Source organism: Sapajus apella, unplaced genomic scaffold (assembly GCF_009761245.1).
Source record: "Sapajus apella isolate SASKATOON/1434 unplaced genomic scaffold, GSC_monkey_1.0 scaffold38, whole genome shotgun sequence".
Taxonomy (NCBI): domain Eukaryota; kingdom Metazoa; phylum Chordata; class Mammalia; order Primates; family Cebidae; genus Sapajus; species Sapajus apella.
In genome coordinates, this window is record NW_022436978.1 from 22,251,356 (window position 1) to 22,276,139 (window position 24,784).

The window sequence follows — 24,784 nt, forward strand, 5'->3', positions numbered from 1 at the left end:
GGGAAGGGGGCAGTTGAATCTGTGCAGAGCAAATAGGTATTACTCAACCCCAGGACAACAGCCATAAGAAACTGCAGAGAATTTCCTTAGTATCTGGTGAGCAGTAATGGTTGCTTGAATCAGATTATTAAAACTCAGAATCGTTCCTTATATATCATGACTCCTTTTCCTTCTCTTAAACTAGTTTTCGTTTACCTATAAACTCTTATTATAACAGTTGTGAATTCTCTGGTTAGTATTTCTCTGTGAAGACATTTTCTTATTTGCCATTATTGATGAGTTTCAAAAACCCAAGTGTTTGCTTTAAAAAAGAGATTCACTGTTCCGTCCCTTTTTCCCACTCGTAACTTCATCTCCTGCCAGTTATGAGAAACATTGATAATATTTTCATCCCATTCCTCAGCAATCTTTTTCAATTAACTAATCAATTCCTTTAGTTACCTGCCATCTTTTTCTAAGGCAACTTATTGTCTTCTGCTAAAATCAAAATATTCCTGCATCTCCCACTTAGTGAAAATCAGAAATATTTCTTCCCCCTTTTAAATATATATATATATATATATATATATATATATATATATATATATGACTCTTTTCTTCCTTCACCGAAATCTGGGGGAAGATTTTGGGACAAGAATCTGGCGTGAGTTTGCTTCACATTTCCTGTCATGGACAGCTGCTGTTCTTGCCTGCCAAGAACCCCTTCTTCTGTGCTTTTCACACGCCAGTTCACCTTTGAGGAATTACCTGACCTTCCACTTAGTCTGGTAGCTAATCACATGCCCTGCCCATCACTACAGAAGTGGGCATTCATGTTCTGCTGTAAGTCTGGCCCAAAGGAGTTTGCCATCCTCTGAGCCACACTGGTGGGCCCAGCAGTGGACAGTTGATGCAAAGAGAACTTGCAACTTAGTCTCTTGCCAGTTTTTATTAATTGCCAATTTATAGTAATTTAATTAATTTATATATGCCAATTTGTATTAATACTGGGGCTTTCTCCTTCTGTAACTATAGAAATAGGGATTTTGTGAACATTAGTTGCTGGAGATGATCTTTGCTGGTGTGCCATGAGAAATGTGGTCAAAAGAAGGAAAAAAGCTGGGGGGTGGGGAAGAGAGGTTTTTATGGAGAGAAGTGGAGTCTGCCACGTACGTAGTGTTTTAGTGATGCTAATATACTGGTTGGTGAAGCTGCGTAGAGGGAGAAGACTTTGAAGCTTTCTTTATGGTCTCTTAATATACTATGTTGGTAACAAGTCATGCTACACCTTGCAAGGGCTTGGAGATTAAATTTGTCTTAAGGTCGAGGAGCAGTTCTGGAAGCCCTAATTAAGTGATTATATTATTTGAGAAGACGACTTCTTTTTCCACCTAGATGAAACACTTATCACGAAATCACAACTGGAGTTCACAGACTGACATTCTCTTCCAATTCCTGGGCATTGCGCTGCAGAATTCATAGTACCTTAGCCAAGACAAACCCATGGCAATTATCGTAGCATTTTGTTAGCAGCATTGCTATGCTCTCAAGTATTCTGAATCTGGCTGTCGTTAAGTTGAATTAGAATGTAATGTAGAGTTTCAGCAGTGTTATTTTTCAGAAGGTCAAGTCATATTTAAGAGGTGGTACATGATTAAAACTAGCATAGCCTCAGAAGGATTTAGCTAGCTCATCAGTTTAATTCATACATGAACATTTGGGTCTAATGGATATATTCTCAACCTTTTAAAATTGATATCCTTCATCAGTTTCCCTTTATGTCATAATTCCATCGGAATGGGCTATTTTTTATGGTCTTATGTTTGAAACAAATGGAAGTTGCTCTTCCCCATCCCCTCCTCCATTTCAATAAAGTAACACTAATAAAATAAGTCTATGCAGGAGTATTGATTTTCTTTTGTGTAGATTTGGTGGGTAGATATTACAGGGAGGCAGATTTCAACTTGTTATAAGGAAAACATTTTAGCATGAAGTGGTGACCTAACTCATCACTGACAGGATTCAGGTAGTAACCATTTCTATTGCTAGATAATTCCTGCTTAGGATCTTATAGAAAGGATTTATTTATTGATGTGTGTTTTGGGCAAAAAGACATTTGAGAGCTACTCTAGCTTCAAGAGACTATTACTGCTAGTGGGTATACTCATACCGTGTGCACATTTATTATTAATTACCGTAACTACTATCATTTCTGTTAAGCCTATTAAGTGCTTTATACAATGCTTGTTATTTACATACGTTAGCCATTTAAGCCCCATACCAATACTTTGTAAATATTATCTCCAGCCATGTGGATTAGATACCTAACTGTTTTTCTCTACTTTTTATTTCATGTGTGTTTGGTGACCCTTCTAGTAGGTTACAAAGGCATTCTTAAATAGAAGGCAGTGTTGTATACTTTGTATTATTTCTTACAGTTACTTCGAATATGGAAGGGCAGAACAGATTCAGTACAGAAGTTATTTGTTCAGTCCTGCCATGCACATCCTGCTGACAAACTTTTCAGAGGGATCCTGAAACTATTTCCCCAGTCTACTTTCCCATATGGCCCATACGTCGAAGTGGTTATTGCAGAGCTGTGACTGATCTTCCTAAAGTATTTTACAAGGGAGAGAGAAAAGAGCGGAAGTTAAGAGAAGGAACAGTCTACCTTCAGTCACCCTTTCTCCCTTATGTGGACAGTGAGAACCCCTCACTTGCTTGAACACTGTTCATTTCAGTGCTTTGGTGGAGGAGAAGGGAATTTAGCTATTCTTGTGTTATAACAAACCATTCCTTTAAAATGATTGTTTTAACTCACTTGAATCAATTCCTCATATTGTTTTGCTATGCTGCTGGCCTCACTTTAAATGCCAGTGGAATGATTACAGTGTTAAGATATTTTACCCACAGAAACGTGGTAAGAAATTTATGGCTTGACATACTGAAAATAATGCTTGTTTTATAAATGCCATACATAGTCATTTTTTGGTCATTCACAGCAATGGGAAAGGGTAGCCTGCTGGAACCCTAAATGTCACGTGGTCCACATAAGAGGCATTTTATGATTGCTACGCTGTCATTACCATCAGCTAGCGTTTCGCCAGTAGCTTTCTACAGAATCACATATTTTATTATAGCTATTTGAAAGCAATCATTGGTGCATTTGCCATTTCTGGGTTTTAATACAATTGCAACTCAGAGAATCTGAAATCAATAAAGATTTAGATGGCATGTGCCAATTGGATAATGGAAGTGATTTGGAAGTGTGGACGTTTATACCATTTGGGGAAGTCATGCTTGTTGAATAATATGGAGATCAGGGCTCTGCTTCTAGCTGATGGAAATACAGCCTTAGGACTTAACAAGGAAACACTTACTGGGAATATCAAAGGAAAGAGGGTTTTTTAATCCACAGATGGATATGAACAGATTCTGTTTGAGAATCAAACCTGAGCTCTGAAGTTAGCAAATTGTATTCATTCCTCCTTCCACGTGCCTGGGACAGACCATGAGCGTGAAAAGGGAACTTGGTGATCAGCTGAACTCACCTCCTAATTTTACAGACAAGGAAGCCAAGAGACTAACTGAGAACTTTAAAGTCATCCAGTCACCTTATCTCCAGTGAAGCCTTTGACTTTCAGTTCCATGCTCTTCTCTGCTATGATCTTTCCCCAAGCCTCAGCATCCCCCAGTGTTATCTAAAAGATTCCAAAGTCATGGAAATGGCCACCATAGCAGGAAAGCTACAAACTATTCTCTTAGCTCTTCACCATCTTAGTACATGGGGAAATTATTTAACAACTCCTAGCTTCAGCATTTTCATCTGGAGGATGAGATAATAATACCTCCTCCAATAGGGTTGTTAAATGATTAAATTAGTTGACATGTGCAAAGCATTTAAAACAATATTATTAGTCCTAGATCTTTCTCCTTTAATAATGAGCATTAATTGTGTATACACCTAAATTATTTGAAGGGGCTGTTGCTGTACTGGGATTCTAGAAGGCACCAGTTAATCTCCTTTTGGTGTCATTATTTAAAAATTTCTACATTGTTGTCTTAAACATTATTTGGAAATTTTTAATAAAAATTCAGAGTTAAGTAAAAATAATCCATCTGATAATTTTACTCTCATATATTTCACTGTTGGATCGCTCAAAGGGAAGCCTAAGGAACATTAAAGACGGCACATTTTCAGCTCTATAGTCTCAAATATTTCTTTAGTATCTTCAGAATTATATTATTTAAGTGGAGTAGAAATAAAAGACTTTTTCATCCTATTTTCAGATGGTCACAACGTTATATGTATGTGTTTGGATGTTAAGAAACTTTCTTTGTAATCACTCAAAATACCTTTAAAGATAGTGAAATACCAATTTTTGGACTACCATAGGCTTGTCAGCTCAGAATGCAAGAAGTATTCAAATCTTGCAATTTACTAGATTTAAAAAAAAATTTTAATTACACATTTGAAGTCCTGATTACATCCTAGAGATTTATTTGCTTATGAAAAGTCAAACTATGAATTACAATATTGCAGAATAATTTTCCACTTCATCAGATTAGTTTTACCATTCATTCCACAAGTGATTTGTAAAATTTCGCAATACCTAAAAAACTTTGATACTACATTACAAAAAGGTACTTAAATATAGATGAGAAAGATAGATGTTTGTTTTCTTCTTTTGCTGTTGATGTTAAATGAAAGATGGAATGTTTTTATTTGAAGTCAATCCCACCTATTTTCCCCCAGACACAGTAAGTAAATAGCAATGTGAACGAAGGCTTTATGTCTGTTATTCAGTTCAAATATGTGTTAGAAAAAAGATCTGTTCAGTGTATAAAATATACCAACAAAAAGGGAATCGTAAATAGAAAAATAAAACATGTAGAAGAGACAAATATTCTGTGCACATAGCTTTAAAATCCCAGTAGGGAACAGTTGTCAGAAGAAGATACTACACATTCATAAACATAAACTCCCAAAGAGCAATATTCCAACACGTTAATTTGCCACAACAGATTTACCCATTGAAACCAGTCCACCAATTTTTACCAGCAAGTAGCATCTTAATTTTACCATCTAACAGTTAAATTGAAATGAAATAAATATTTCCACACAAATATCAGTAACACAGACTTTTCTGGATTGTAATGGAGCACCTACCAAGATTCAGTCAGCTCATAGGTAATGACACTCCTTGTAAGTATCATCTCTTCACACAGTAGCAGGGTCTTAAATGGAAAAGAGGTCTGTTCATTTTCTACATAAATCACGGGAAGATATTATAGAATTGGCTAATGAAAACAGCTTATATTTTGGAAATTAGTTTTAAAAATCTAAAGTTATAAATAAAAAGTGATGGAAAAAAGTAGCTGGCTGGGTTTCTCCTCTTCTTTACAGTGATATGGTAAAAAATACAAGGAAAGCACCTAACTTCCTTTAATTAGGAAATATGGTCCCTTCACTTGCTATAGGGCTCAGCTTAGAACAAGAAAAGAAAAAATATTTTTGGCTGTAGCTTTAGTAAACGATGAGTGATGAAAATATTGTCTTCAAGAGATCTGACAACTCAGAACACAGACTTTATCACATTGATGTCACCTACATTCCTTCACAAAGCTTGGCAGATGAATAACTGAGCCTTATTTTGGTGGACTGAGAGAAGAAAGTACTAGTTCCAGCACAGAAATAAGATTATGGAAACCACCAACTGACACAAAACAGTTATTTCTTCTCCTGAATAATAAAGACATCATGTTTGCATATAGAACAGCTTTTGCATTATTGCTCTACGTACAAGAATATATTAGGGAGCTCATAACAGACTGCACATTACAAACTTAAGGTTCTTTGGTGAAGAATGAAAGAAAACAGTATTTGAGCTTTAACAAAAATTATTTTATCCACTTTTGCATTTATCTATTGATCCGCTGGAGCCTCTCACAGAGCAGGGAGAGGTACTGTGTAAGTTTCACCATGGCGACAATTGCCACGCCCCCAGCCATCATACAGGTGGGCCAGAAGAGCGAATGGAACAGCACGTTGGAACTGTAGAGTTTGGTTAGGATGACGCTCTTCTGGTTTCCTTCTGGGTCAGAATAGCAGGAGAAGTGTTGGTACTTCCTGAAATTTTCCATGACAACATTCACCAGGGACATGGATTCTTCAAAGTTTTTTCCACACTTAGGTATATAGGAGCACTGCAGAGAATGAGATAAACTGTTAATAGTTCAGACTCGAAGAGGGTGAGGAGTATTGTGTCCAAATTAGTGAGCTGTGGAATGACCATGGTGGTTATTCTTTTCATATTCAAGCTGGTGCCTTCGGAAATACTAATAAATAACAAATTGGTTAAAACAACGTTCTAAGGCATCTGACCAAGCTGTCCCTTGATTGCTCACTTATATGACTGAAACAAAATGACAGATATACTATTATCTTGATTTAATCATTCCATGTTGCATACATAAAATAAATTAAATGACTCAGTGGATTCTTTCTGCCATAGCTAGGTGTGATAGGTTTTAAATATCCTCTATTGAACATACTTCTTTATGGAATCAGAATGTCAACTCTGCCATCTTTTTTGTTTGTCCACATCTGTCCGCATAACATCAAACCTTCCAGTTCTCGCAGGGAAGGTAGTTTACTCTTATCTTTTTGTCTTGACTTCATTTTATTTGGTTACCTTGCAACTGTCAGAAGAAAACAGCTACACTTCTGTTGAATTACTGAAAAAGAAATCTCATAGTGTGTGGGAATATTGAATAGCTAAAAAGCTGAGATGAGTGGGTCGGATGCATTTAACATGCCAAAGCAGCTTTTCCTATAAGCCAAGGGAGAATAAAGCAGAACCGAATCAGTTTGTTCTTTAATCACCGCTCACCTAAGAACTTACACTACCTTTCTTTTGATCTTTTCACCTCTCTTTTCTTTGGGTATCTCTTTTACACGTCTCTCCTCTCTTTATTTCTGCACACTTTGATATGGTTTGGCTCTGTGTCTCCACCCAAATCTCACTTGAATTGTAATCCCATGGGTCAGGAGAGGGGCCTGGTGGGAGGAGATTGGATCAGGGGAGCAGCTTCCCCCATGCTGTTCTCATGATAGTGAGTGAGTTCTCACGAGATCTGATGGTTTAAAACTGTTTGGCAGTTCCTCCCTTGCATTCTTGCTCTTGCTTGCTGCCATGAGAAGATGTGCCTTATTCTCCTTCATTTTCTGCCATGATTGTAAGTTCCCTGGAGTTTGCCCAGCCATTCAGAACTGTGAGTTAATTAAACCTTTTTTCCTTATAAATTACCCAGTTTCAGGTAGTATCTTTATAGCCATGTGAAAATAGACTAATACAGATAATTGGTACCAAGACAATGGGGTATTGCTATAAAGATAAACTGAAAATACAGAAACAACTTTGGAACTGGGTAACAGGCAGAGGTTGAAACAGTTTGGAGGACTCAGAAGAAGACAGGAAGATTTGGGAAAGTTTGGAATTTCCTAGAGATTTGTTGAATGGTTTTGACCAAAATGCTGATAATAATATGGACAAAGAAGTCCAGACTGAGGTAGTCTCAGATGTAGTTGAGAAACTCATTGGGAACCGAAGCAAAGGTTGTGTTTGCAATGCTTTAGTGAAGAGATTGGTAGCATTTTCCTCCAGCTCTAGAAATCTGTGGAACTTTGAACTTGAGAGAGATGATTAGGGTAGCAGATAGAAGAAATTTCTAAGCAGCAAAGTACTCAAAAAGTTACCTGGCTTTTCTTGCAATGTACAGTTATACGTATTCACAAAGAGATGCTTTGAAATTGGAGCTTATGTTTAAAAGCATAAAGATTTGGAAAATGTGCAGTCTGACCAATGGTAGAAAAGAAAAACCCATTTTCTGGGTAGAAATTCAAGCCTCCTGCAGAAATTGGCAAAAGTAATGAGGAGTTGAATGTTAATAGCCAAGACAATGGGGAAAATGTCTCCACATCATGTCAGAGATTTTTGTGGCAGCCCCTCCCATCATAGGCCTGGAGGCATGGGAAGGAAAAATAGCCTATGGCCCTGCTGCCCTGTGCAGCCTTGCGACTTGGTGCCCTGCTGTCCAGCCATGCTAGCTGTGGCTATAAGGGGTCAAGGTACAACTCAAAGGTCATTGCTTCTGAGGCCATTGCTTTAGAGAAGCATGCCCCAAGCCTTGGCACCTTCCAGGTGTTGTTGGGCCTGCAGGTGCGCAAAAGACAAGAGTTAAAGTTTTGGAACTTCCACCTAGATTTCACAGGGTATGCAGAAATGCCTGGGTGTCCAGGCAGAATTCTGATGCAGGGGAGGAGCTCTCATGGTGAGCCTCTGCTAGGGTAGTGTCGACAGGAAATGTGTGGTTGGAGCCCCCATACAGAGACTCTACTGAGGCACTGCCTAGTGGAGCTGTGAGAAGAGGGCTGCTGACTCCAGACGTGTAGTTCCATGGACAGCTTGCACTGTGTGCCTGGGAAAGCTGCAGGCACTCAGAGCCAGCCTGTGAAAGCAGCTGCAGGGGCTGTACCCTGCAGAACCACAAGGTGAAGCTGCCCAAGCCTTGGGAACCCACCTCTTGCATCAGTGTGCCCTGGATATGAGACATGGAGTAAAAGGAGATTATTTTGGAACTTTAAGATTCATTGATTGCCTGGCCAGGTTTTGGACTTGGATGGGGCCTGTGGTCCCTTTGTTTTAACCAATTTCTCCCATTTGGAATGAGTGCATTTACCCAATGCCTGTATCCCCATTGTATCTTGGAAGTAACTGACTTGCTTTTGATTTATGGGCTCATAGATAGAAAGGATTTGCTTTGTCTCAGATGAGACTTTGAACTTGGACTTTTGAATTAATGCTGGAATGAGTTAAGGCTTTGGGAGACCATTGGGAAGGCATGATTGGGTTTTGAAATATATAGAGAACATGAGATTTGGGAAGAGTCAGGGGCAGAATGATATGGTTTGGCTCTGTGTCTCCACCCAAGTCTCATCTCAAATTGTAATTCCCATGTGTCAGGGAGGGACCTGGTGGGAGGGGACTGGATCATGGAGGCGGTTTCCCCATGCTGTTTTCCTGAGATATTATAGTTTAAAAGTGTTTAGGCCAGGTGCGGTGGCTCACGCCGGTAATCCCAGCACTTTGGAAGGCTGAGGCAGGTGGATCACGAGGTCCAGAGATCGAGACCATCCCGGCCAACATGCTGAAACCCCATTATTCTCTACTAAAAATACAAAAATTAGCTGGGCATGGTGGCATGTACCTGTAGTCCCAGCTACTCAGGAGGCTAAGACAGAAGAATTACTTGAACCTGGGAGGCGGAGGCTGCAGTGAGCTGAGATTGCATCACTGCACTCCAGCCTCACAACAGAGTGAAACTCCGCCTCAAAGACAAAAAAAGCGTTTGGCAGCTCCCCCCTCGTGCTCTCTCTCTCCTGCCACTAAGAGAAGATGTGTCTTCCTTCCTTCCCCTTCCACCACGATTGTAAGATTCCCGAGGCCTCCCCAGCCATGTGGAACTGTGAGTCAATGCAACCTTTTTCCTTTACAAATTACCCAGTCTCAATTATTCTTTATAACAGTGTGAAAACAGACTAATACACACTTAAATCTTTGGATTTTTCATTCTGTGGTATCTCTCCTTTCCTTCCTTGCCCTTCCTTTAGCCCCCACCTGGCTTTAAATCTTTCTCTCTGTTCCTCTTCCTTTATTTATATAAAAAAACCCCAAACCTTTATTTTTGTCCTTCCCTTTCTCCTATTTCTTATCTAGATACAGATGGAATTAAATAACTTTTTTTGTAGTTTTTCTTTTTCTTTATGTTAGATATAGTTGGGCATATTTTTTTTAATTAAAAAAGCTATCTCTGAGGAAATCCCTGTAACCTATTTTCCTTGGTTTGTACATGTGCTGTGACAAAACTGATAGGATAATGAGGCTTTTTTTTAGCTTGGAAAAAAGTGATTTAAATCACTTTTCTGGGAGATGTTTGGGTTTTTGGTTAACTCTATTCTCTGTTGGTAAGAACCTTTCAATAGACCTTTTACTTTCCTGCCCCTTGTTTTATATATATGTTATCAAATGATTAATTTATCTGATTTATCAGAATTAAATTGGTTTCTGTCAGAATCACTGCTTATCTGTACAGTGTTTTAGTGTGAGTGGAAGCACTATGCTCCTTTTCCAAAACATTGTTATTTTTAGTTGGAAAATTATCATAATAAACTGATTTTATTTATGAAACCCACATCTTGCTGTCATTTACCAATTTACAAATTGTGACTGTAAGTATTCACATATATGACTTTTCCAATGTGATTGGTACTCTGCGCAATGTGCAACCTCCACAACTGTATGCAGAGACACAGATAAGGTTAACTTTGATGTACAGTGATATAAGTTTTGGGGTAGAAGCCTGAAATTTCAGAAAAATTTAGACCAGATTTCCCAGGAACAAAATATTTAAAAAACAAAGAGTTTTAGCTAATGAAGTTTATCTGGATTACTCTTTTCCCTGACTTTATTAGTGGGCCTGCAGGCACCTTGCTCTTTTTGCTGAGCTGTAATCATTGAATTATTTGACTATAGATAGCAGGAAAGTTCTTTGACTAGTTAAGAGTGGAGGATGAGCATGCTGTATTTATCATAAACCATGTTTAATGTGATATTCTTGTAGCAAGCTCTGGTTGACACCTTAAAATCTAACCAGCTAAGAATAAATGTGAATACATTTGTATAGGTGAGGAGAGCAGAGAACCCTCTTGTACTAGCAAGGCATTCAGGGGCTGACAGTTTCTCCAAGGAAGCAGATGTTTCAATCAGTTATAATTTAGCGTGAAACTGGCTTTTGACTACCACGAAGTGAATTTTCCATCATGAATTTGATCCAGATGCCTCTGGATCGAAAGGGTGTTAGGTGTGGGAATATCTTCATTTTTGTCCTTCAAAGATGGACATTTTTAAAGATGCCATGATCATTTCTTTAACATTTTTAGAAATATTTGTTGAACCAAAGCATTTAAAAAATGACAGACAAGCCATTTCTGGTTGAATTTAAACCAAGCCAATTTAGATTATGAATGCTTCAGGTATCTGTATATTTTCGTGCCAAGATAGTTTATAGAAGAAATTTCAGTGGTGAACAGTGCCAAGTCATTGAAATGATCTCAGTAAAAATGGCATTCCATTGAAAGTGAAGTTTTTCCTTTTCTTATGCTTTTGTGAATTGATTCAATTTAAAAATATATATTTTTAAAGACACATCTGTCAGCCAAATAGCAATAATTCTGTCAGTAGGTAGGCTTCTTCGTATAAACTACCATTGAGACCATCTGGCAGAACTGTAACGCAGGAGCTGCTAGTGGAATTGAAAGCCTTTGGGCTTTCATAGAGTGCATGTGGGCTGGACGGATGAGGTTTGGCTCACACTTGATTGATAGTGGGACTTCAGGGCCAGTGGTACAAACACGTGCAACAGGCAGACACCAGTGGAGGAAAGGTGTTCTGCTGCCCTGCTGTTTTTAGCTTTTTCTCATCTTGTCATTTTTTAACACACACGCAAACCAACTGTCACTAGACTGTTAACTGCCCCTGAAAATGAAAATTCAACTGTATGTCAATCAGTCATCTACTTTTATTATTGATAGGTCCTTTGGTGATCAGGAATGTATCAGCATATAACAAGCTCCTAACTTGTGTTCAGGAGATCTGTTTACTGTGTGGCTGTAGGCAAGTGATGTGGCCTCTCAGAATCAATGTTTTAAATCTATATAACGAGGTAAATAGAGCCTTCATGGCAGATTTGTGTGTGTGTGTGTCAGGATTAAATGATGAATATGTGTAAAACCTCAATAACTTTTCATTAACATGTTTTTCTATTGGAATTTCACATTTGTCCACATGATCTGCTGAAAGTCTTCAATCAAGCATCACAAACTAAACTCTGAAGTCTCTAAGAAAAGCAAAATTACTAATTGCATGGTTTTTGCAGAGGCAGTCCTGTTGAATGGCACTGATCTCCTGTCTCTGGCCTTTTTGTCTCAGGATCTTTGCATTATGCTGAATTCTACACTAGGAGTCTAGGTTTTGGTTTCTGTGGCTCAAACGATGGCCATGAGTATGTTTCTTAGCCAGGTGTGAATTTAGAATGAAGATTTAGTTATCTTATGATTTTATCATGTGCTTGGAGAATATTTTCATGTCACTGATTTTGAACATATAGAATATATTTCAATAAACAAAATTTTACTAAGTGAGATATAACTTAGTTGGAAAAATGTAGTTTAGATAGAAAAAATAAACATCCAGCATTTTTAGGTCTTCCTTTTTCGGTGGGAGGTGGAGGAAGGGGAAGATTTAGCTTTTAGACTCTGCATGATATATAGCACAAAGAACATATGAGTAATAATTTTATATATGCAATGTATTTCAGTACTGATAAAAATATGTTAATATTTTTACCATGATTATAGGTCATTTTTTCTTTTCTGCCTTAACATGTGGCTATATAAATCTATCGAACCTCTGAAGCAGGTGTTCAGTGAAAGATTTAGACTCACATCTCTCCTAATCTTGAGTTTTGTTAACAAAATCCTACTGCTTTTCCCAGTCCTTAGATTCTTGATGGACAGAAGCTTCTCCTTAGTGTTAAAACCCCAGGGATGGACCTATGGTCATGTGCTCTCCCTTCCCATCTGAAGAACCTTCGGTGCTGTCTGTGTCTCCTGGTCACCCTTTCCCTCTCATGGGCAATTCAGGTCCAGCAATTGTACCTTCTCTCCAATTTTTGGAGAACTGGCTGAATTTTTTTTCTTAGCCTCACTTCCAGAGTTTTTTGGAGCAGTTATTTTTGTTCTCATGATGGACAGAAGGTTTGAGAAACCACCTGCTGGGCTTTTTTCAGACATGCTTCACTAGGCTTGTGTGAGGCGAAGAGTGATGTGCCTTCATCTTAAAAATGAACGATGTGGGGAAGGGAGGAGGCGGTGAGTGTGTTTGGCTGGATAACTCAGTCAGCCTCCTCCTCCTTGCGATGGCAGGAAGGAAGCTATCAATGTCTCGGATCACTTCAAGGGAAGGGTGCATTCTTCATTTGGCTTTTTATAAAGAGGGAAGTGTTTTATTCTGAAATGGTTAGAAGTTTAATCAAACCCAATCAACATTTATTGTTTCCAGTATACCATGTAGCATGACATATATGGGTGATACAAGCATAAACAATACAGAGTGTATATAGAGAAACACACGGGTGATGACATGGGATGGGGATGCGGCTAAAACACCTTTCAGTAAAGACTGTACCATTGCAGAGGTGGGCCGCAAAGGTACCGTAAGAACTGAGCAGCCAGGTCCTAGTCTGCCGTGTCCAGGAAGCAAGGAAGCAAACAGAAACCAAAACTGGAAAGAGCATCGCTCACGTGAAACACAAATATCCCTGGCTCCAAAGTCAATGGGACGTTTTCTAGTGTTCTCAAGCAGTGAATATTGTACACATATTTATTAAGCATGTATAATGTACCAGACTTTGCTTGAGAATGGTAATGTATACATTCTCTGAATGTATTCTAATACATTCTAATGTATACATTCGAACGTTCAGAGAATGTATACATTACCAGCTGGTAGCCTTGAATTCACAAATGTATTCTGAACTTTTGAATTTTTGAACATTAGTGATGAATAGAGGAGTTGAGAAAATAAATGGAGACTTCGTTTCTTCCCACTCCTTTTGAGACTTCATGTTCTTTACCAATACTTTTTTTAAAAAAAGTGGATCTTACAACATTTACCTTAGACTTACTCAGTTTGGACTTCTAGTATCTGCTTGATTTTGGCAAGCGGACTGCTCCAAGTATTTAGTAGTGAAAACAAAAGCAGAATTCACACCGTTACACATGACTGTTTCTTTCAGTATTGAGACAAAGTCCCACCACGGAGAGGATTTCCTTTCCTGCCCTTGCCCGTGGGTCTCCTATCCATTATGGCACTTCTGCTTGATTTGGAGTAGAGGAGAAACTTGAAAGACCTAGGAAACGGACTGAGGAGCTAGAATCTTCCTGGAGCTTTGGGATTAGATGGTACCCAGCGAGTTTAACCGTGGAGCCCCTAGAGTCTGGTGTACCCATTAGTCCTGGAGTGAGGCAGATGTCTACTCTGACCTTGACAGTTCACCACGCCCCTCTCTCCTGGCAACTGGAAAGCAGGTTCCTCTCCCTGCCTGTCTTCTCCACGCCGTGTCGGCTTCTTTCTGGACATTCCTTCTTTTACTTGTACAGAAAGGTGCCCTCAGCTGCCCAGGCTTCAGTTTTGGCAAGGAGTGACTAAACTCTGTCCATCACGACAGTGTTTCTGAATCTGTGGTCTACAGGCAGTTTCAGCAAATGTCTAAGAGATATCTCAAATTTAAAATGCTAATTATGGGATGTCAAACGCCAAATTTCAGGGCCTATTCCCCGCCACCAACCCCACTTCTTTTTTTACCCCATTTCAAGATAAGCTTCTATCTGCTTAATATCTACGTAAACTGGTGCTGAATATACAGACCTAATCTTACCTGTGGATCACAGGTAATTCTATTCCTTGTTCAGTGTTTCTTACTTGATCCTAAGTGCTTTTTGGAATACGATGGAAAGGTGTAGATTCTCACTTGTTCACCAAAATATCTGTCAGAAGGATAAATAATTCCTAGAATTTAGATGTTTTAGAATGCTTGTCTTTACTCTCTCAAGGGGATGCTCTAACATTTTACTCTTTAAGAGCAAGTGTGATGAAGTAAAGAGACTTAGATTTGAATTCAGATATGATTAGCTAGTGAATGTGTAACTCTGGGAAAATTATTTTATTATTTTGATCTCAGCTTCGTTATGTGTGGGGAACCCCCCCCCCACATCTGGTGTTAGCAGCATGTTGTGAGAATACAGCAGGAGAAACTGAATTTGGATTTTTCTACATCATCAGACCAGATATGTAGTATTACGCCATATACCAAAAAATGGGTATAGTTTTCCTTTTTTGGACTAAACTATATTTTTAATCTAGCCTCAAACCATATGGGCATGTTTTGGGAATTCGTGGTGAGTACAAGAGGTTTTAAACTCCTGAAGGAGATCAGCATTGAGGGATTCAGAAGCAACAGCCCCAGTGAATTAACACTCAGCGGCTGCTTTTATGATGCTCCTGACGGCCTGTGGCCAAGGGAGGCAGGGACCCCTGAGCCCTCTTCCGGCTCCCAGAGCCCATTAGTCAGCGGTGGCTCCAGAGAGCATGACACTTGATCAGCTTAAGCAGCTTCGGCCATAATGTTGACAAGAGGTTGGGCACTGGGTGTAAAGGCGACAGGAAAAGCTATCTGAGAGAGGGTGAAAATGTAAAAATAAAATCCTTTCTACCAAGACGCAGGCAGCTTGACTGAGACCTTTCACCTCCTATTGCCTTAGGTCAGTCGCTGTCAGTAGTGGCCCATGTATCTTAGGACAACCATACCCATTTCTTGGTAACGGTGAGGAGACCATTATTTTTGGGGAGCATGGGGAGGATAACAGGAAAGGGAGCTGATATTGAGAATTTTGTGTTTTTGCCAGAATTATCTTGAATATTCCTCATTTTGCATGAAGACAGTTTAGTGACCTTTGACATGGAGGTAATTGTGTATTTTCAGTGTGTATATGTCAGATTAAAAGCAGAGGCTAGCTATCCAGAAAGTAAAGAATCACTGGGCCAGGAAGGTTTCCTGTCTTTTCCCTGGGAGCATTTCCTTGAGGAGGGTGGTGAGAGCCTGGGAGGCTGACGGGCATTTCTGACAGTCTTGCAGAGCTATGAGCAGGAATTATTATTGGAGATCTGTCAGACTGGGGTCTTGGTAATTCCCCCTTCACTTTGGGTTGGGATTCCGAAGAGCTGCTCTCTGGGAGTACTAGCCTGAAACAGATAGGTCCTCAGAGGGACTTCTGTTCAGATTTGAGTATCACAGTTTGTGAAGTCAGAATGAGGTGATCCTGAATGGCAAGTGCCTGGCAGAAGCAAATATTTTTGGAAAAGTTGCTGTTATAACATTATCCTAGGATTAAAGTTGTTTTTTTTATAAATGATTTTGCAAATATATCTAAAATCTAATTTAAAAAGTCAGATATTGTAAGACAACATGAAAACAAACAAGAGAAAACAAAAACAGAGCAGGTACAAACAGTGAAGATATCAAAATCGACTTCATAATGACTGTAATTTTACTTTTTATGCTGAAGGATCTAAAGGACAATAATTAAAATGTTGCAGAGAACTGGAAATGATAAGACAAGACTCAATTGGATATTCTAGAATTAAAAAATAAAGTAAGTGAAATTAAGAACTCAATGGGTGGGTTTAACAGTTGATTTGCAGAGGAAAGAACTGCTGAATTAGAAGATAGGCATACATCCAGAAAGAAGCAAAAAGAGACACAGGAGGGAGAAAAGCAACAGGGAGCATGAGACACGCAGCGGACACAGCGAGAAAGCCTAGCATGTGGCCCACTGGAGCCCCAGAAGGTGAAGAGGCTGAGAATGAGAACAGACAGTGTTGATGAGATAATGACAGAATTTTCTAAAATTGACAAAGAATATTAAGGAGCAGGGAAGGAAGCCCTGGAAGTGCTAATGCTAATTAGGCTAAATAAAAATAGTTGCATGTTTTGTCACATCATTGTTAAATTGCAGAAAAACCAATAAAACAATCTTCAAAATAGGCCCAGATTACCTTCAAAAAGCAGCAATTAGACTGAGGGCTGATTTCTGAGCAGTAACAAAGCTCACCAGAAGACAATGGAAAAAACAATAGCCAACCTAGAATTTTGTACTCAGCGAATGTGTCTTTCAAGAAGAAAAAGAAAATACAAAATGCCTTCAGACAAATAAAAATGAGGACTGTTTTGGGGAAAACATTGCACTAAAATAAATACTAAAGGTGATCCCAGATAGAAGAACAGAGATAAGGGAATAGAAATAATAAAACGGAAAATATGGGAATCCATGTAAATTAACTGATTACACACAACAACAGTAGTATGTCTACATGAGTTTCAAGGATACATAACACAAAAATATCATAAGATAGAAGGTGAGAAAAGAATGAAAAAGTGGAGCTAAAATGTTTCAGTGTTCTTTCCTAGATTGCAAGTTGTAAAATTTTATTTTAGGTTCAGGTGCAGGTTTGTTATACAGGTAAATTGTATGTTACAGGAGTGTGGTGTACACATTATTTACCACCCAGCTAGTAAGCATAGTACCTTATGGGTAGTTTTTAATTCTCACCCTCCTTCCTCCCTCCACCGTCAAGCAGGTTTTGGTGTGTGCTTTTCCATTCATGCGTCCCTGTGTACTCAATACTTAGCTACCACTTATAAGTGAGAACATGTGGTATTTGGTTTTCTGTTCCTGTGTTAGTTCACTTAGCATAATGAGCTCCAATCATGTTGCTGCAGAGGACACGATCTCATTCTTTTTCAAGGCTGTATAGTATTATTCCATGGTGTATATGTACCACATTTTCTTTATCCTGTCCACAGCTGATGGGCGTTTAGGTTGATTCCATATCCTTGCTATTGTGAGAAGTGCTGCCATGAACATACATATCCATGTGTCTTTATGGCAGAACAACTTGTGTTCTCTTGGGTATATGCCCAATACTGGGACTGCTGGGACGAATGGTAGCTCTGCTCTGTGTTCTCTGAGCATTCACCAAACTGCTTTCCACATGGCTGAACCAGCTTACATTCCCACCAGCAGTGGAGAGGCGTTCCCTTTTCTTTGCAACTTCACCAGCATCTGTTATTTTTTGACTTTAAAAAGAATAATAACAGAATAGATGACTTCTGATAAAATAGAGGGAGAGACGAGATTATAAAAGTAATCCAATGAGAAAAAGTGTGGTCTCTTCAAAAATGGACTGGCTATCCATTAGAAGACGGATTTTTTTGACATTTCATGTGGCTATCCATATGAAAAACAAAAACAAAAAACCCCAAGAAACTGGATCCCTGTGTAAAAATTAATTCCAGTCAGATTTTACTGTATATGTGAAAGGGGAAACAATAATACATCTAGAATGTAATTTAGGAGAATGACTTTATGATATGAGGGTGGGCAAAGACTTTTTAAACAGAACAGCAAGTGCTGAACAGAAAGGAAAAGATTGACAAAATCTGGCTACACAGAAGTTAGAAGCTTCTTTCATTGAAAGACATTCAGAGAGTGAAAAGGCCACATAATGGGGGAAGACGTTTGCAACATATAACCAACAGAGGTTCATATTTAAATAATTTCTACCATAACTGTAAAGAAGAAACAATTCCACAGAAAAATGGGCAAGCAACCTGGATGGACATTGCACAAAAAAGGATATCCAAATGGCCAATAAATAAATGAAAAGGCGCTTGAGAACATTAGCCATCAGAATCACAAGGAAATATCACCACATTAGCTAAATTACAATTATAGATGTTACCAAGTGTTGGGAAAGATTTGGAGCAGTAAGAACTCTCATATCCATAGAGTTGGTGAGAATGTAAATTGGCACATACATTTTGGAAAACCATTTGGCATTATCTTCTTAACTTCCAGATATGTATAGTCTATGATTTAAATATTCCATTCCCAGGTTTATACCTAAGGGATGTGTGTGTGCTTGTGCACCAAGAGACATATACGAGAATATTCACGGTAGGATCACTTGTGATCACCCCAAACTCCATCAACAGTAGAATGAATAAACACACATTCATACAATGGAATATGATGCAGTAATGAAAATGAATGAACTATAACCAGATGGAAAAATCTAACAAAGATAATGCTATATGAAGAAAACCAGACAGAAAGGATTCTATATGATTTCATTTATATAATGTTTAAAAATGAGGCAAAACTATGAATAGAATATAGTGTGTTTAAGGATATATCCTGAGGTGATAAAAGTACAAAGAAAATAAAGTAATTGTCATAAACAGTCAGGAAAGTTGTTGTCTTTAGTGGAGGCAGAGCCTGCAGTTATCGAGAAGGGGCCTGTAGGGTGTTTTGGGGGTACAGAAAATGTTGTATTTCTTTACCCTTAAGGTGGTTACAAACGTGATACTTGAGCTGTACTTTTCATTTCATGCACAGTTCCATATGTTATAATTTACTTTAAAAAAACCAAGATAGTGCGGACAAGAAACCAAATGATGGCCTAGTATTCTGCTGAGAGCAAGTAAGTCCTGAATATATATCCAGGACATTTATTGGTAGCTTCACTCTCTGTTTATAGCTTAAATAATGCATTTTCATAGGGCTGTAGTGATAAATTGTCAAAATGAGGAAATGAAAATATGTCCCACTTTTTGATGCCTATTCAGGTTGCAGAGTTTTATAGGCATTTGTCATTACCAGTCAGCTTTGATTTAAAAATCTGACTTAAGGGAAAATCTTGAAAGACAAATGCTTTGTGAGGTAGCTAGGCTTTACATTTTGCGGCACAGGGTTGGGACGGGTATTATTTGTGGCTACTTCACATGAAAGAAAATCAGAGAAAGCATTTTCAAACAACATTCTCTGAAATATTTATTATGTTGAGTCCTCAGAGATATTTGAAAGAATTCTTTTAAGATCTTGTTACAAAAGTGCAAGGTGGGTTTCCTTACGTTGTGTCAATATATCAGAAACAAACCCTATTCACTCCCTATGTGCTGGTATTGAACCTTGAATCAACTGCATTTTTTCAATGACTACAAGCTTTATCATTTAAGTGCTGACAATTTAATGAAAAGAAACGTTTTACAAGGAAGATTAGAGGTCAAAGGGTTGTATCGTGGTAGTAGGAGCACATGAGAGTGTTCTACAGAGCTAATTATTACTGCCAATCCCAAACTCAATATGTTTAACTTAATATTGAAATGGCACCTTCCTGGTCATCCCCGACCTTATAAATGTAAATTTTATGTAAAGCTTCAATAAAATATACATTCACTGAACATCTACCATGTGGACTTGAATATATTAGTGCTGGAAAATTCAGCCTCTATGAATATAACATGTGAAGAAGAACACACACACACACACACACACAGAGTGATCGTGGGTTGAAGGCAGCATGCTCTGATCAGCACTGTGTATACTCAGGTCTCATCTTCATAATGATTTTGCAATGTGGCCATTTGTTACTTTTTAGAGAAAAGGAAGCTGAGGATCAGAAAGGTTAAGTTATATCCCTAAGGTCACAGGACTAAGTGACAATGACTGTGGGAAACCAGAACACACCTTTACCTGACGGTTCCGGGTACCTGACAAACGTGGTTTTGGCTTGTACGTCTCTAAGCTGCATACTTGCTTTGAAAGACTCAGTCTATTTGTGTAAAGATATATTTCTCAGCAAACTAACACAAGAACAGGAAACCAAAAACTGCATGTTCTCACTCGTAAGTGGGAGTTGAACAATGAGAACACATGGACGCAGGGAGGGGAACATTACGAGCTGAGGCTTGTCGGGGGGGGGGGGGGGGGGGGGCCGGGGGGAGAGGCAGCATTAGGAGAAATACCTAACGTCGATGACGGGTTGATGGGTGCAGCAAACCACCAGGGCATGTGTATACCTGTGTAACACACCTGCACGTTTGCACATGCATCCCAGAACTTAAAGTATAATTAAAAAATTATCTAGAAAAAAAGATATACTAATATTTACCATTTCAAATGGAAGTGAAAGCCAAATCTGAACTATCACAAATATAGGAACGATTTGTCCACAATTTGCAGAGAAAATAAATATTTTCTAGGCAAGAGTCACATAGCGAGTTCTCTGAATGGAAGAGACAGGCTCTGCTTCCTGAAAGCATTTTCCTTTGAAATGCTGGCAAAGGGGAACTTCAGAGGCAGAGAGCCTGGTGCCAAGCTCTGCAGGGTAACTGAAATGCAGTGTGCCCAGTTCCTACCTTCTGATTGATTTTTATCGTCTCTTCTGTGTGGTAGAGGAGGAGCTTTTCCCCGGAAGAAGTCAGGTTCACGTACACCTGGAGGCAGGGGTACTGGGAGCGTCTCCAGCAGTCTGGACCGCAGCTGAAGGAGCAATTAAATGTTTCCGTGATAGATGCGTTCAGCAAGGTGCACTGAGACTCTTCGGTCCACACACTGCAAAGGAAGGGGGAGAGTAAACACAGGCCCAAGGGCTAAGAGTGAGGAAGGCACGGTCTGAGGGAATTATTTCTCAACTCCTGAGGCTGAAACATCTTTTCCAAATCTCTAACGTGATCTATCTGTGTAAAGTTTAGGTCTTTGAATAGAACAGCTTTAAGCAAACTGCAGTAGAATGTAGACAAAGTTTGACACACAAGAAGTTTTTCAGTGACTTCCATTGGATATGGTATTCTGCAGTGCTTGACTTCAGTTCCTTTTTCCTTATTGAATTCACTGGTAACACGAGGCAGGCTTCAAAACCATCACCTGTCCTCACCCGTATTCCCACAGTGCAGGCAGCTGCTTGACGTGCTCCAGCCCCTACCTCTGTGTGTTTTACTTTGTACTTTCTTCACCCCCACTCCCACCCCCGCCCCGTCTGTGGGCACAGAAGGTGTGCAGGAGAGGAGGGTAGGCTGGCGAAGGAGTGGCGGGCCTTGTGTCCAGCTTGATGGATGAAGGACAGTGTTAGGTGCCTTGAGGCCTTGCTAAGAAGGGAAAAAATACCTCGACCCTTTCGTTATACCGCAAGCAGTCACTTCCTGCACATTCCTTTCCCCCGTTGGTGCTTTGCAGACACTATCTTCTTTTGTTCTCTCAACAACTGTATAAGTTGGGTAGTAATTTCTTTTTAAAAGTAAGTGGGCCAGGCGCAGTGGCTCGCACCTGTAATCCCAGCGCTTTGTGAGGCTGAGACGGGCAGATCACGAAGTCAGGAGTTCAAGACCAGCCTGGCCAACACGGTGAAACCCCATGTATACTAAAAATACAACAGTCAGCTGGGTGTGGCGGTGTGCACCTGTAATCCAGCTACTCAGGAGGCTGAGGCAGAAGAATCGTTTGAACCCGGGAGGTGGAGGTTGCAGTGAGCCAAGAACACGCCACTGCACTCCAGCCTGGGTGACAGGGTGAGTGAGATTCTGTCTCAAAAAAGGAGTGCACTGAGAAATCTCATGACATATGCAAGGACAAACAGGCAGTAAGTGATGGGAATCGTGAGCCCCCACCCAATCTTGTAATTCTTGAAGGCCCAGGCTCATTCTATTGAGTTGTGCTGTCTCCACACAAACACAATGGAAAAGAAACCCCTTGATGCAGGTTAATGGATGAATAAGGGTGCCCTGCGACCTCTCACCTGGAAGGGTTCCAGCTGCACATTGGCCAACTTGTCATTTTAAAATACCTTTAATTTTATGATCGAGATCAACATTTGTAATTAGGAATGAACACACCAGCAGTCGATGGTTTAGGCTGATCACCACAGCAACGGGAAAACAGGTTTTGTCTGCGGATTAACACCCTTTCCCTTGCTGCACGGGCATCCGCAGCTTCACACTCCTTTGCATGTGTGAGGTTTTATTCCAGAAGCAGTTACTAGAACTGATGCCTTCCCTTGGTGTGGCGAATTGTATTTCCCTGGGACATGGGCGGTCAGATTTTGCTTATCTACTGAGGGAAGAGTCTTCGATGGTTCCAAGCAGATGTGAAGATCTGAAAGTGCTTTGGAAGCAGCGACCGCTCGGGGCCTGAGGCATCAGCGTTTTCATGGAAAACGAGCACAGCAGAGCAGCCGCAAAGGCGAACGACGATGCCGTGATTGCAGCAAATGACTGCATTTCAGCTAGATTTTGCTTCTAAAATGAAAGTATTAATTTAGATGGAGAAACAAATGCCACAAAATGGTTTGATTTTCTTTTGGATTGAAACCTCAATGTTTCATGTGAAAGGGTCTTGCTTCTTTAAGCTGAACTGCTGTGAGACTTCCCCCATTTGCTACAGCAAGGCTGGGCTCGCCTGCGTTCAGAGTGTCCAATTTATGGACAGAGGTTAGCCGGTGGTGTTAACCACACGGCTCACCGAGGGTGGAGCACGCTTCCTGTCGTATGATTATTGGCCTTCCTATCCATTCAACAAACCTAGGGCAGATACTGAAATGAAAAGATTCATCTGTCATTTTAAAAAGTTGATGCATAGCAGGGTTTCTCTGCCTAGAAGGCACATCAGAGTCACCTGGGAGCTTGAACAGATACTGCAGCCTGGGTCCCACTCCAGACCAATTCAGTCTGACCTTCTGGGGTGATGGTGGTGGGGGCTGGGAATTAGCATTTTTAAAAGTTTCTGGGGAAGTTGGAATGTTCAGCTGAGAACCACTGACGTGGAAGGTGATGGAGGGGTTGGGTGGGGGGAAAGGGGTGAGGGTGAGGGAGGGGTACTGAGAAAGTCTCCAGCAGTCTGGACCGCAGCTGAAGGAGCAATGAAATATTTCTGTGATGGACGCATTCAGCAAGGTGATGGGGGGTTGGGTGGGGGGAAAAGGGGTGAGGGTGCAGGAGAGACAGAAGCGTGATTGGCAGGAATAGGAACTTCGGAATATGCAGGATGTGGGCTTGAATCTTAGCTCAGCCACAAGCAGGAGCGGTGTGACACCAGGGAAATCACATCCCTCTTGAGCCTCAGTTTTGCCGTCTTTATAATGAGTGTATTTATACTTACCTTAGAGAGTAGTTGTGATGGTTAAACAAGTAAAAATCTTTCTTTGACACCTGGTGTCCAGGTTATACGTAGAACTGTATTTATCACTACTATTGGGTAACATTATTCAAAAGTATTATTTACCAGGAACTTTGCAAAGTTCTTGTCAGGAAAGAAGGTGAGGAAGACGCCCCTCAGGGTGCCTAAGTGACGGGGAGGATGGCGGAGACAGCGGTAGGGTCCCACCCGCCCAGTGGCATTACCTCTGCATGTACGAGCGCAGGAGTGTGATTCCCAGCAGAAAGTACATCATGATGGAGCACAGCATCATGGCCAGTCCCAGGAGAATGGCTCGGTCCTCTCCTGCCTTCAGGGCTGTGACTGTTTTCCTTTTGTCCAGGAGGTCATGGTCCCTGATTTTCTGGTAAATATTTCTGAGGTTGAAAACAATATGGTCTTACATAGAGTTGAGTTAATCAGCCTGTCCCTGGAGAGCAGGCGAGTTTCTGCCCAAGTCTTCCTAGGGCCTCCAAACCTGCCTCAGTGCAGCTGCACTCAGAATGTGTCCACTACTCACACACAAGCACACGTGCATCACACACACCCAAGCACTCACATGCACGTGTGCATCACACACAAGAACACACATGCACACGTGGATCACACTCACAAGCACACACCTGCACACGTGCATCACACACACAAGCACACACATGCATGCATGCATGCATGCATCACACACACACAAGCACACATGCACATGTGCATCACAAACACAAGCACACACCTGCACACGTGCATCACACACTCACAAGCACACACCTGCACACATGCATCACACACAAGCATACACCTGCACACGTACATCACACACTCATGCACAAGCACACACATGCACACGTGCATCACACAAGAACACACATGCACATGTGGATCACACTCACAAGCACACACCTGCACACGTGCATCACACACAAGCACACACCTGCACACGTGCATCACACACTCACAAGCACACACATGCACGTGTGCATCACACACACAAGCACACACCTGCACGTGTGCATCACGCACACTCACAAGCACACACCTGCATGCGTGCATCACACACAAGCACACACGTGCATGCGTGCATCACACACACTCACAAGC

General features: G+C 40.3%; 1 protein-coding gene across 1 annotated transcript in view; it reads right to left on the bottom strand.

Annotated features, from left to right (window-relative positions):
• Positions 1-4,421: 4,421 nt before the first annotated feature.
• The window catches only part of KCNMB2 (potassium calcium-activated channel subfamily M regulatory beta subunit 2), a 262,400-nt gene continuing 242,037 nt past the window's right edge, over positions 4,422-24,784 (bottom strand). Inside the window, exons 3-5 of the mRNA XM_032298537.1 lie at positions 23,896-24,066; positions 20,920-21,115; positions 4,422-6,186 (exon numbers count right to left, since the gene is read on the bottom strand). Coding sequence (XP_032154428.1) covers positions 5,902-6,186; positions 20,920-21,115; positions 23,896-24,066 — 652 coding nt within the window. The 3' untranslated portion in view covers positions 4,422-5,901. The remainder of the gene's footprint in view (positions 6,187-20,919; positions 21,116-23,895; positions 24,067-24,784) is intronic.